The following is a 12,842-nucleotide window of genomic DNA, read 5'->3' on the forward strand; positions in this document are numbered from 1 at the left end:
CTGTGGGCGGGATAAGACTAATCTTTGAATCTTATAGCAGGTTCGATTCAAAAACCATGAACTCCGCCTCCTGTTTTATTACATTAAAATCATTGTTAAATTCGGGTCATAATATTGTAGAGTTTAATTCGCCACCTCTTTCTTAGTTAGCTCGACGAGTACTCTCCTCCAGAAGGGAACTGATTCGTATGCTCTTCGCCTGAGTTTTTGCATAAACAAACGTCTCCTTATGTAATTAGAAATATGTGCGATATGTGCGAGTTAGAACATCAGGGAGACAATAATAATTTCAGATTAAGAAGGCGACGTTGTCAGTTAAAAGTTGGGCTCAGAGATCAGATGGATATGCGGGTCTAGCTCGGCCCCAATCTGATCCAAACTTTTAAAAACGAAATAGGGCTTGGCCTGGACCCAGCCCAGTTTGAGTCTTCCTTTCTTGCAGCGAGATGGGGAGTAGATTGAATGATAATTAATAATTAGATAGAATGATAATTAATAATAATTCGACCACAAAATTAAATTAAAATCAATGAAATATCATTGATTAGAATGTGTTGTTGAGTGACGTGGCGGACCTCATCAAGTCAAGGCAATAATACCTGGTTGAGTTGTCGCGTGCGTGTCCCAGAGGAGGAATTCTACACTGTCACACTTGCACCACGTCATCAATAACAAGCCAATCATATTTCTTCTTTTCAAACAAAAGTACAATAAAAATACTTTTTTACAATCATGATGGGACATATATTTTTAAAAGGATTAATTTGATTAGTTTGTTACGCCACGTCATTAATATATCCGTTGCATTTTAGAATTTTTCGTCCCAGAGCACCTCTCCTCTTTATTAATTAAATTAATTAAACTATTATGTTACAACAACAACAAAAAAAAAAAAAAAAAAAAGGGAAAAAGGGAAAAAAAAAAAGAAAATAAAAAGCGGTCCAATTAGCTTGCTAGAACTCCATTTCTTCGGGCTCAAGCCAAGTCAAAGGCGAACGAACCCGTCTTCGGCGACGACGACGACGACGAGGAGCGAGGGGGAGGAAGGACGAAGAAGAGTCGGCGTTCACCCCCCGCCCCTTGTATCCTCATCTCTCTCTCTCTCTCTCTCGATAGTCGACACGACGCTTGTGGGATTCATAGGGATGATGGAGTCGCGGGAGGTGCCGCGTCCCAAAGTTCCCTCCTTGGACCAAACCGATATCAACTGGGACAAGTATGTCATTATCTCCTTTCTAGGGCTTCTTCTCGTTTTCCTCCTCTTCCTTCAATTTCATACCTCTCTCTCTCTCTCTCTCTCTCTCTCTCTCTCTCTCTCTCTACGCGTATCATGGGTACAATTCGGATGCATTCTCCCTCCTAAAACGGACGGAACGAGTGATTTGTGGCGAAGAATTAGAGCAAATCAAAGAGTTCTCTATGAGCCCGTGAATGAAATTGAATTCTCTTTGTTTTGCCGTTGTTTGTTTAGTTTCTTGAGTTGTGGACTCCTCCGCACAATAAAGAATATCAGCAAAAAAATTAAAGGAAAAACAAAAAAAGAACATTCACATCGAATCGAATTGCTGAATGAATGCTGACGCTTGAGTCCTTTGGTTTCATACATCACAGGCTCGACAAAACGAAGCTGTATGTCGTCGGAGCCGGCATATTCAGCGGCGTCACCGTGGCGTTGTATCCTGTGTCCGTCATTAAGACCAGGATGCAGGTCGCGTCGAAAGACGCCGCCCAGAAGAATGCCTTTGCTGCTTTCAAGAATATCCTCAGAGCCGACGGCATCCCCGGCCTGTATAGGGGGTTCGCCACTGTTATCACGGGCGCCATTCCCGCCAGGATAATCTTCCTCACTTCTCTGGAAACAACCAAAGCCGCTTTGCTCCAGTTGGTTAGACCGCTTAATTTGTCCGAGCCTGCGCAAGCTGCCATAGCTAATGGCCTCGCGGGAATGTCGGCGTCGATTTGCTCGCAGTCTGTGTTTGTTCCTATTGATGTGGTATGGCTGCTGCTTTCTTTTTTTCCTTGGGTGTCTTGTTGCTTTCTGCCATCTTCCTGTTTATGTGGTATGATTAATCCTCGGATTGGCTCAACCACCAGAACTAGTTACTTCTCGCACAGCTGAATAATATATAAGTCTATGCTTCGCCACCATGTAGAGTCGGCTGGCTCCTGCTTCTTGTAACTAAGACAAACCAATAATTTTTCTTTTACATCATCTTTTGCCTGCTCAAATTGTAATGCCTCGGTCGAGTCGGTAGAAGATCTGTTGCCTCAATAAGGGGTGAATTCATATTGCCTGCCTCTTGACGAAGTGCTGCCATGTTGCTAATTTATGAGTACGGAAAGCATCGCTTAGATTTGCAAGTTTGTTTTATTGTCTAGTCCTGCTGTCTTAGGTTAGCCAAAAGTTGATGGTGCAAGGATATTCCGGGCATGCAAAATATAACGGAGGACTAGATGTTGCTCGTAAAATTCTCCAGTCTGAAGGAGTGCGCGGACTTTACAGAGGGTTCGGCTTGTCGATTATGACATATACCCCATCGAGTGCTGTATGGTGGGCAAGCTATGGATCTAGTCAACGCATTATTTGGAGGTTAGTAGCGGGCCCTTTTTTTTTTTTTTCTTTTCAATTTAAAGAAGAGTGCGACACTGATGCTCTGAGCTACATGATTCGGATATATAATTAGCCATTCTGTTGTTTTTAAGCATTAAGCTGACTTTTCCTGATGCATTTTTTATTTCATAGCTGTGACTATTTTTCGTACTTTTCTCACAATAATTCTCTTTTATACGTCGACCAGGCTTTTAGGCCATGATCAGAACAGTGATGGTGTCCCTAGTCAGTGGAAAATCGTAGGTGTTCAAGCTACAGGCGGAGTTATTGCTGGTGCAATTGCTTCTTGTATCACAACCCCTATAGACACAATCAAGACTCGATTGCAGGTGTAATTCTTAATTTCAAGTGAATTCTGGTTGTTCTTTATTCTCTATTCTCTATTCTGTATTTTGTAGTTGCTCCTCAGGACTCGATTGCATGATCTAGTCCTAGTAACTTCCATGCTGACTCAACCTATACTTAGAAAGAACAAGTAGAGGGCAGCATTTTTTTTCATTGTTGACATGATTTGGCACATGTATATAACCTTTTGTATGAAGAGGTTGAAATATTTCTAGGATGCGTGGCTTGTTCGGATGCATGAACATCATGTTGATACAGCCCTTTATTTACTATAGGGACATTTAGTAATTGGTTGATAGACAGAATGAAAAGTCTATGGCCACATGGTATATACATCGTCTAGATCTCTTTTCTCGGCATATGAAAAATAACCTTGTAGGTGAGTTTGTTAAACAATTTTTTCTTCATTGGCTGAATATTTTTTTTTCTTGTTGATATGTAGGTTATGGATAATGAAAAGAAACAAACTGCAAGGCAAGTTGTCAGAAGATTGATTGCTGAAGATGGATGGAAAGGTCTCTACAGAGGATTGGGTCCAAGGTTTCTCAGCATGTCAGCATGGGGTACCTCGATGATAGTAGCCTATGAGTATTTGAGTATGAACGTTCTCTTTCTTACCTATATTCTTATTGTGCTTTATCTTTGGATGCCTGATAAGTGATAACCCTTTATCATATGTTCCATTACATGTCGACTTTGTGCATTCTGCTGTTATTTTAACTTGCTTGTTTGAGCTAGTAATATGGCATCAAGAAAAGTCAAAGTTTTAGCTTAAACAAGTTGAATTAGACTGACATTTGCATATATACCTACCAAATACATGTGTTTGAGTGTATAGCCATCTAAAGTTAGAAATTAGCATCTACATGTTGCAAAACAACCTATGCTGGCACAGGTGCCCTCTTATTAGAGAATTTGTTAGAATATCCAAAATAATTTGCGTAAATACTTTCTTAAATGTTTGCAAATGCATTATCTGTGGTAATGGCATCTTTATGAGGCATTTAAGTCATTGTCCGATGCCAGTTAAAAGTTAGCGTGAGTTAATTTTGTCTAGCAAACAGTTGTTACCGTGTGTTTACGGAGAGGCAGAAAGTTGTATGAACCTTTGTCTGGCTGAGATATATTGCAAAGCATCTCAAAGTTTTGTAACCACTGGTTATTTGTTGGAACTTACGGAAGCTTGAATTACTTGTTGATAAACCTCTCCAAAAAGTTCACACCCCTATAATATCAAATCCTACAGAACTTGTTAATGATGATACAATTTGCTCGAATATATGTGTGTAATTAACATGTCGTGAATGATTTGTCTGATGGCCCAGATCTGTATTTTTTTATTGGAAGGGGCTTTCAATTTTTCTCTTTTGTGTTTTGATGTTACTATATACTCTATTATAACTGATAATATTTTCTATGTTTTTCAGAGCGTCTTTGTGCCAAGACTGAGGCGACATGAAACTCTCTGTAACAATTTCAAGTTGTAACTTGGCACCGGTCATTGCAACATATTTCTTTTGTATTCTTCAACCAGGAACGGTTCAAGCCAACTGATGGCATTCTCACGGAGCCTCTCATTGGACGCTGTGATGCCATGAGGTTGCAAGAACTTCCCAGGAAATGTTGTTGTATGAAGCCATCTATTACAGTATCATGGATGGAAACATATTTTTTGATCTTTTTAAACAGAACAGAATCTCGGGAGGCTTGATCATTTGGTCATCTGCTGTTACGCCCTCCATATTCTGCATATCACAAAGCGATTGCGGAGACGTATTTTTTACTAAGATTCACAATTATTCCCTCTTATTCGGGGACCTGCGCACTCTATACATTCACAACAGATTCGATGAAATAAGTGTAACTCAAGGAAAGCATGCATTCTTTTGCACATTTTTTTGAATTTGCATTTTTTGCTTGGCCATTGATAGTGATGGATTGGTGTTATATCCTCGTGCACGGCAGGGCTAATTTGAGTTGTTTTCTTGTTTCTTTCGTGAAGAGAGAAATTTATACGGGGTTAATATAGTTTTTATTGTATTTTCTTTTTTCTGTTGTTTGTTTGAATTTCTTGTTTGGCACAATAAAAAGACCCCACTGTTGAAGTGATGGAGAAGAGAAAGTACTGGTGCAGCTACTGCTAAATGTTGCTCTGATAGTTCGTTGATATGTTGGCGTGATGGTGTGTCACAAATACATTGTTTTGTGTAAAACTAGTCAGCACATTAGTAGTAATATTCATTAGAGGTAATGTAAAGCATTTGCTCAAGAAAAGTTAAAAAGATACTATTGAATTCTAACTAAAAGATACTCAAGGAGCTACAAGTTAAATAATTAAATAAAAAATTTTAACGTTCATTTGTATATTTTAGCCAACTTAGGCTATTAAAGATGAAAAAAAGCAGTACAAAAGAGATCAAGTTCATGTCTCATCTAGTTCATTTGCCATTCTAATTTTTTATTTGATGCCAAGCTTCTACAAACATTGGTTACTTAAATGATCTTGGACACCCCTGTTTTGTTCAGACTTCAGACAGATAATTTACTTGCAGCAACAAAGGGTATAGAACCATTTCAAAGTTTCAAAGAAGAAAAGAAAAAGAAATCATTGTATCTCTGGAGCTTGTGATACTCAGTAGGGAACAGCACTACTGGCCTCGCAGACATCAGAGTATAAAATCAACCTCCTGATTGCGTCAAATCTCATGCAACATACTTAAGTCTGAAACAGATCAAATACAGCTAGAGGAAAAGCGAAAAAAATGAAATAAAACAGAAATAAAAAACAAACATACTCACTTCACATGCCACTTCACATGCCGAAAGACACATTATGCAATTATACATCCAAATCGCCTAAAGAAAATGGAACATACATAGATCATTTCAAACCACCCATAAAAGGAGCAAGCTTGATTTTATTCTCCATCCCTATAGTAAGAATTACCTCCGGAGCCCCGTATACAGGGATTTCCAGGCTTGTCAGGTTGAAAGGGGACCTTATTGGCCTGCAAAGCTTGATAAGATATCGCCTTATTTCCTCTGGCGAGTATTCATCTCCCCATCTCAGACTCCATTGCTACTCCCCATATTCCACTTCATAGCCTTGGCCAATTGAAAGATTCATAGGTTGGGGATACACCTCCGGATCCACAGTTAACAAAGTATCAGCAGCCAAATAAGAAGAGAACAGCACATGGAACAGTGCTAACCAGAAAAGAGTTCCATGTGCTAACCAGAAAAGAATATCTCTGGCGGAGATAGGCCCCTGCATTACAAAACTGATCTGCTCCTCTTTCGCAACTCTTACTTACAAGACATAAGAGTACCTGCTAAAGCCATTTACTTATATATATAGAATTATAAGCGGTGTGATGGGGCGGTACTGGACCACCATCTAGGCATAGGCAAATGATGCATAATGGGTAGTGGTTTTTAGCAGGTTAAGATAGTTTAGAAAGTGGATCGATTGTGCCTTTCTCAGTGGTGTAAATTGCTGGTTGTGTGAGTGGTGCTATGGTTATAGTGGGCTTGTACTACTTTCACGAGTGCCCAGCCTGAGAATGTGGGTGTCTCAATTACATTGTGTTGAAGCCAATGAATGGAAATATTGTTTCTGTTTCACTTTATATTTTTTTTGGATTCTACGTTTATTGCATTACCTTCTCTTTTTTTTTTTTTGAAGTGCTGTGAGTTGGTTCCGAGGATATGTCCGGAGCCCCTTACCTATCCTTCCTTTACCTATTTTAAAGAATGAGTTCCAGCTGAAACAAATGTGCACGCAATCATATACATTATTAACCCCAATGACTAGGTTTCAGACTAACAAACTACTCTTAGTTCCAAATTATTACCAGTCTCAACAACAAAGTTTCCGACATATCTTAGGCCAAAACAATAACTCAATTCAAGCATGCATAAAGGCTACTTAAATGTTACAAAATTTCAATGTCACACAATCATCATGATGATCCCATCATCCCACAAGCTGATCTCTTTTGACAACATAAGTAAGACTTTATCATTTAAAGACAGAAAGAAAACTTATACGATTTCATAGAAAAAGCAATAAAAAACAAAGTCAAGAAAGCTTTTTACGTTTCAAGAGACTCAATCAAGGATCAGAACCTCATTGTCATCCTCTTCGCTCTCGTGCTGTCTTGTTTGCTCAGCATATTCGTCTATTGATGCAGCAGCAAACACATCCCCCTCTCTCTTCTCTCCAATTTTTGTGACCGCTGGCCCACTAGCACCACCCTTGGATTTGTTCACCTGTCATCAGATGATGAAGCACATACGATAAATTTTTGGTAGACTGATATGGTAGCAAAAAATAATCACAAATAATGTCAGTACAACAGTAGATTGCTACGAAAGGTGGGATCGGCAAAACAAACAATATGATCAAATCATTTAATTACTAACATAGTAATCTTCAATCTCCAGGGGAGGACAATGGATAGTCCAAAAAAAAAAAAGAAGAAAAGAATTAGTAACTTGTGCTTCTAGCATAATCATATATGTAAGTGAAGATTTGTTGGCACTAATGGAAAGTTACACGCTTCCACACAAGTGTGAACTGAGCCATGAAGGCTTAAATATCCGATTATAAAACAATGAAATGAGTAAGATAAGGAACCCTTACAGCACGAAGAAGCGTTCTTCTATCCCTCTCTCTAGCATTCTTAACGGCCTACAAAAGAAGGGGAAGAAACGAATCTCATAACCACTAGAAAGTATCAAACAATTACGAGTGTTTTAAACCCTACACTCATTATCTTCCATAATATAGAAAAATACGCATTTCTACCTCTTGTAACATCTTTTGCTCGGACTCAACCTCAGAGATGTCCCTGCTCAAGGAAAACATTTGCTAGATCAGATAAGTAGCTTCGACGAGCATGCTTTCACAGATGACTATATCAGAACGAATAAACAACTTCAAATAAGATAGTTGCGTAGAAAGGACCTACCTTCCCACAGTCTGATCCACATGGGTGCAACACTTAGCGCACAAACCATGTTCCTTGGAGCATCCTGTGTTGATAAATTAATAAATTCAGGTGCAGCAGTATTATTCGGCGCCTAGAAATAAGCATTAAATAAAAAAGAAAGAGAAAAACAGAAGGTAGCAATGCATATGTAATATCTCTCTCTCTCTCTCTCTATACTTTGTCTCTGTACATAAGAAAAATGGAAGCAGAGAGAAGGTTTCTGCAAATTCTTTACCATCCGGCATCCGCCTAATTTGTTGATGTACTGTCATGATCTAAAGCGATTCAGAATAGCCAAAGCTTCTATATTTTTTGAGTAAATCTCTATCATTTTCTCTTCCAATTTTTTCGCTGCAAAATACCCAGCCCTTCAAATTCGACCGCTATGAATTCTCTATCTCGGCACTCATATCAACAGGCATGCTAAGTTCTTATTACCCTATTCATGCATCGCCGTGATCGACAACAGAAAGTTTACTTTAAAGCAGCATTATCTGAGACAGTTTTGAATCGGCAAGACATTACCGGCGCAGATGTTATGGTATGCCTGGCGCACCGCCCGCTTCCCGCACTTCTGACTATCGCAAGTGAAGTAACACCAACAATAAATCAGCTAACAAAATTATTATATTATATGTATATGCAAAGCAAAAAAAGAGAGAGAGAGAGAGAGAGAGAGAGAGATCTGTGGTGACGGGTGAGGTGCGCGCACCATTTTGCAGGCTCGACGAGAGGCTTATACTTGCCGTACCTAAACAAGATTAGGAGAAAAGAAAAGTTTTTTTTTTAAAAAAAAAAAAACCTAATTGTGATTTCTGACCCCATGAATAAGGTGGTGGGGAGGAAGGGACACAGACCTGCGCTTCCAGTCGATCTGGTCTCGGCAGCGCGGGCAGACGCCGGTGATCTCCGAGTAGGGCCGGAACCTGCCGCCCAATTCCTGCGCGAACATGGCGTGAGTGAAAGTGAAGAAGAAGAAGAAGAAGAAGACGACGACGACGACGACGACGACGATAAGAAAAGATTTTTTAAGTAGAGAGGTTGAAAAAGGAGAACTCATAGAAGTGAGAAAGAGAGGAGCAGCAGAAAGGCGACCGTTTCGTTGATCTTGTGGCCGGCGTTGGGCTTCCAGGCGTAGCGATTCTGGTGCTTCGGAGGCCCCTGCCGCCGCTCCGACGACATCTCTCTCGCCCCCCTTTCTCCTCTTCTCTCCTTTCCTCTCTCCTCTCCTTTTTGGGGGAAAATTTAGATGCGCGAAAGGGTTTAGGAGAGCCCAAACTAAACTCCATCTTATAGGCCACAAAGCCCACTTACTCTAAGCTTAGGCCATCCGTCGTGGCCCATGGATTGAGTGCACACGCAATCCACTCCACCGTTTTGGGCCGGGCCGGGCCGGATCGAGTCTAGTACTCAGCAGTTCAGTTGTTTCAATATTGAGCTGCATTCGTACAGTTTTTGGTGTGGTTGTTTAGATGGAAGTTTTTTGAGAAAGATTGTTTAGATGGAAGTTGAGGGCCCAAATGAGGAGTTTGCGTAACTGAAAGACTGCAGTTGTTTTGGGAACAGCTGCGTCAGGGGGGTGATGTGGAGTAATATTTTTTTTTAACTTAAACATAATTATTAGTCTGTTATAAATGTTCGGAAAATAACTCCTGCGGTCCACATTCACTCACAGAGCACGCCCACATGTAAATATGTAATTCAACTAGAAATATGCTCTACTAGAACAATAGCCAGCTAATTAAGGCGGCGCTGCATGTATGTGCACAAACAAATAATTACTAGTCCACAAATTAACGCCATTATTACAAGCGATACGCACGCACCCCTCTTCACTTCCACAATAAAGTGTAGGGGTATGGAAAACAAAAAAACAAGAAGAAAAAGAACATAGTACCACAACCGGAGACATCAGTTTAGTGGTACGCGCATTCTACGAACATGTAATTCAATTCAACTCACAAGATGCATTTATGTACATATGAGAGATTAAACACTGCCTCGGTCGGAGATCCATGTACATCCGGCCGTACGTGTGTTCGATCTGATGAGGTGGTAGGTTTAATTAATCCGCTACGACCGGTAGTACGGACTACCGCCGGAGCCGCGTGTGTAGGGATTCCCCGGCATATCAGGTTGAAAAGGCGCCCTGTCCGCCTGCAAAGCTCCGTAAGATATCTGAGGGTCAGCTCCGGCGAGTATTCGCCTCCCCATCTCGGTGTCATCCATTAATGCAACTCCCCACCCCACTTCATAGCTGACATGCTCCATTACCATCGACCCATCTTTAGGCTTGTTCAGATACGCCAGTACTGGAGCATCAGTCGACAAAGCAGCAGCAGTACTAGAAGAAGAATATGAAGAGGAAAGCGCGAGAAATAACACAAAGCAGTAAAGAAGCCCCTGCTCCTGCATCTTCTGTTCTTTTTCACTCCTCTTACTTCGAGCACTCCGTAAACATTAATATGTAGTAGAAATATAATTGAAGAAGAGAGTACTGGCCGACACAGAGTAGGGACAGGGTACAACGTGACAGCTCGACAAATGGGTTATCTATAACTATACATTATTTCTCCCATAATTATCGTATGACAATTTTTTTTCACTGTTGAGTGTGGGCTCAATCATGAATCAGCTCAAATCCTTTTTATTCCTTTTTCTTCGGGTATTATTTTCATTTATCGACATTCGGCAAGATGAATCACATTCCTTATCATCGTTTTATTTTATCGTTGTTTTCTTTTTTTTATCGACGTTTTTTATTTTTTCTTTAATTATCTATTCATGGCATCGCACGGATTACTATGTTAGTTAAACATTAATTATCATCTATGTCAATGTCCAACATATGCTTATTTACCTTAAGCCAACACAGCATAGCAAGGTTTCTACGTAATTGCTTCTTTTTTGTGTGTGTGGATAACTCCATGAATACGTATTTTGTTATGTTTTGATGATTGAAGTGCTTGTAATATATCTCTGCAACATTTTTCTTTATAATTCTTTCTTTTTAATGACTACGCATATGGAGAACGTGGAGAATCACCCTCTATTTTATTATTTTTTCTTTAAAGAAAAATTCTGTCTAAATACCAAATTAGTACATGGACAAACCTTTCTGATCTCGATGAGTAATGACTTAATATTTTGTATATACAATAAAGGGGATAATGAGTCATATGCTAGGATTTGTGCAATAATAAAGTAAAATTAATGAAATCAAAATTTGGCGCAGTACCCTATAAAAAAGAATTGTACATTCACGTGAGCGGTTTTATTTATCAGCTTTTGAATTGCTGTGGTCCTTGTCACTTTGCACATTACGTTGTGATTCTTCCATTTCTAAAGCTTTGCCTCGTGAGGTTGGTTTGTCTTCTACCGTGTAATTATTGAATGCTCAGGGGCCTAGTTAGGCTCGTAAGGACTACATTGTTATTAGAATGTATTACAAGAGGTCCCCGTTGTTAATTACAGTGAACATTTTTTTTTTTTTTTTGGTTAGTTCATATCTCATATAAAATGCTAAGTCCATGGTAATTAACCATGGAAATTAACAAACATATATATAAGCCCCTAAATATTAAGATTGTAGCAATATTATAAAGGCTAAATTACGGAAAACCTTCCTGTCAAAACCCGCTTTTTCACTTTCCCCCCATGTCATTTAAAAACCTACACTTTACCCCCTTGTAAAATAAAAAATGTTCGCAGGGAGGTACGGTGTGACAAAATGACCATTTTACCTTTCGTCATTTTCGTCTTCTCCTTCATCCTCCTCATCCGCGGTGGAGGAGGCCGACCTCGGGCGGGACGCAGGCGGTGAGGCCGTTGTCGAGGAGGACGATCTCGTTGAGGGTGTCGACCATGAGGCCGATGGAGGGCGGGATGCAGCCGCCGAATTTGTTGTGGGCGAGGACGACGATGGAGGCCGGGGAGTCGCCGAGGTTGGCGGGGATGGGGAGGCGGCGGCGGAGGCGGTTGGAGTTGAGGAAGATGACGTCGAGGGGGCGGTCGAAGAGGAGGTTGAGCTCGTGGAGGAGGGCGAGGCCGGCGAGGGAGCTATCCCGAAAGCCATCGAAGCAACAGGGAAGAGGGGCGGAGAGGTATTTTTGGCATAAAAAAAATATTATAACGGAATTCTAACGGTAGGAGGTGAAGTATACATTTTTTATTTTACAAGGGGCCAAAGTGTAGGTTTTTAAATAACAGGGAGAAAGTGAAAAAGCGGGTTTTGACAGGAAGATTTTCTGTAATTTAGCCTATTACAAAAGAAAATTGATAGATATTAAGATGTAGGCGCATTAACAGTTCTAAGTTTTCCGTTGAAATTTGTTTTCAAATGGGTACATGCCTAATTAACGTTAAAAGTTTTAATTGACTGCATAACTGCAGGTAAAAGTTAAAATTTAGCCGGCATTGTGAAAAGTCATACTTTGAAAACTGTAAACAAACTATTAGTATTTAGTAGTACCTCTCCATGCATGTAATTCTGATATTTTGACTTATTGTATTTAATTTCAAACTGTACTATCTGAACTTTATCATACATTGTAATTGAGTTGTATTCGCCAACACTAGAATGTCTATAGCTTCTATTTTTTAATTAGTTAGTCATCTTATGTTTTCACGGAATTTTAGCAGCTAATGATGAAATTGGCACTATACGAGAATCCTTATTAGAGATTAGATAGCTTAGCGCCTTCCCTTATTTTATTCTCATCGAATATTTGCATTTATTCTAAAACTTTTGCCTTGCTGTTAACAACTATATATTAATTCTTCCTTAAAATTGATCAACTGTTCAAAGTACGCCTTTATTTTTAGCTTGTTCATCCACACCCCCTTAATTGGATCTTTGCAATTTTCTATGATCGGGAAAATACCACATCAAA

The 12,842-nt window shown here is 39.8% G+C and overlaps 2 protein-coding genes across 5 annotated transcripts; one reads left to right on the forward strand and one right to left on the reverse strand.

Moving 5' to 3' along the window:
• Nucleotides 928–5,078, forward strand: LOC109713319 (solute carrier family 25 member 44). 2 transcript variants are annotated; one of them, XM_020237336.1, is made up of 7 exons: nt 928–1,216; nt 1,612–1,993; nt 2,394–2,590; nt 2,799–2,940; nt 3,399–3,552; nt 4,384–4,453; nt 4,646–5,078. In XM_020237336.1, exons 1-6 carry the CDS (start codon nt 1,146–1,148, stop codon nt 4,413–4,415), a joined length of 978 nt encoding a protein of 325 aa, XP_020092925.1. In that variant the 5' UTR covers nt 928–1,145; the 3' UTR covers nt 4,416–4,453; nt 4,646–5,078. The 2 variants fall into 2 exon arrangements, with proteins under 2 accessions (XP_020092925.1, XP_020092924.1); XM_020237335.1 differs by having other exon boundaries at nt 929–1,216; nt 4,384–5,078.
• Nucleotides 5,700–9,223, reverse strand: LOC109712761. Of its 3 annotated transcripts, XM_020236515.1 has the most exons (10): nt 9,046–9,223; nt 8,808–8,890; nt 8,663–8,701; nt 8,476–8,528; nt 7,930–7,993; nt 7,767–7,809; nt 7,602–7,649; nt 7,085–7,228; nt 6,193–6,285; nt 5,700–6,098 (listed from the first exon to the last, which is right to left on the reverse strand). In XM_020236515.1, exons 1-10 carry the CDS (start codon nt 9,130–9,132, stop codon nt 6,036–6,038), a joined length of 717 nt encoding a protein of 238 aa, XP_020092104.1. In that variant the 5' UTR covers nt 9,133–9,223; the 3' UTR covers nt 5,700–6,035. The 3 variants fall into 3 exon arrangements, with proteins under 3 accessions (XP_020092104.1, XP_020092103.1, XP_020092105.1); XM_020236514.1 differs by having other exon boundaries at nt 5,700–6,285; XM_020236516.1 differs by lacking the exons at nt 5,700–6,098; nt 6,193–6,285 and adding an exon at nt 6,292–6,697 and having other exon boundaries at nt 9,046–9,222.

Source organism: Ananas comosus, linkage group 7 (genome assembly GCF_001540865.1).
Source record: "Ananas comosus cultivar F153 linkage group 7, ASM154086v1, whole genome shotgun sequence".
Lineage (NCBI taxonomy): Eukaryota > Viridiplantae > Streptophyta > Magnoliopsida > Poales > Bromeliaceae > Ananas > Ananas comosus.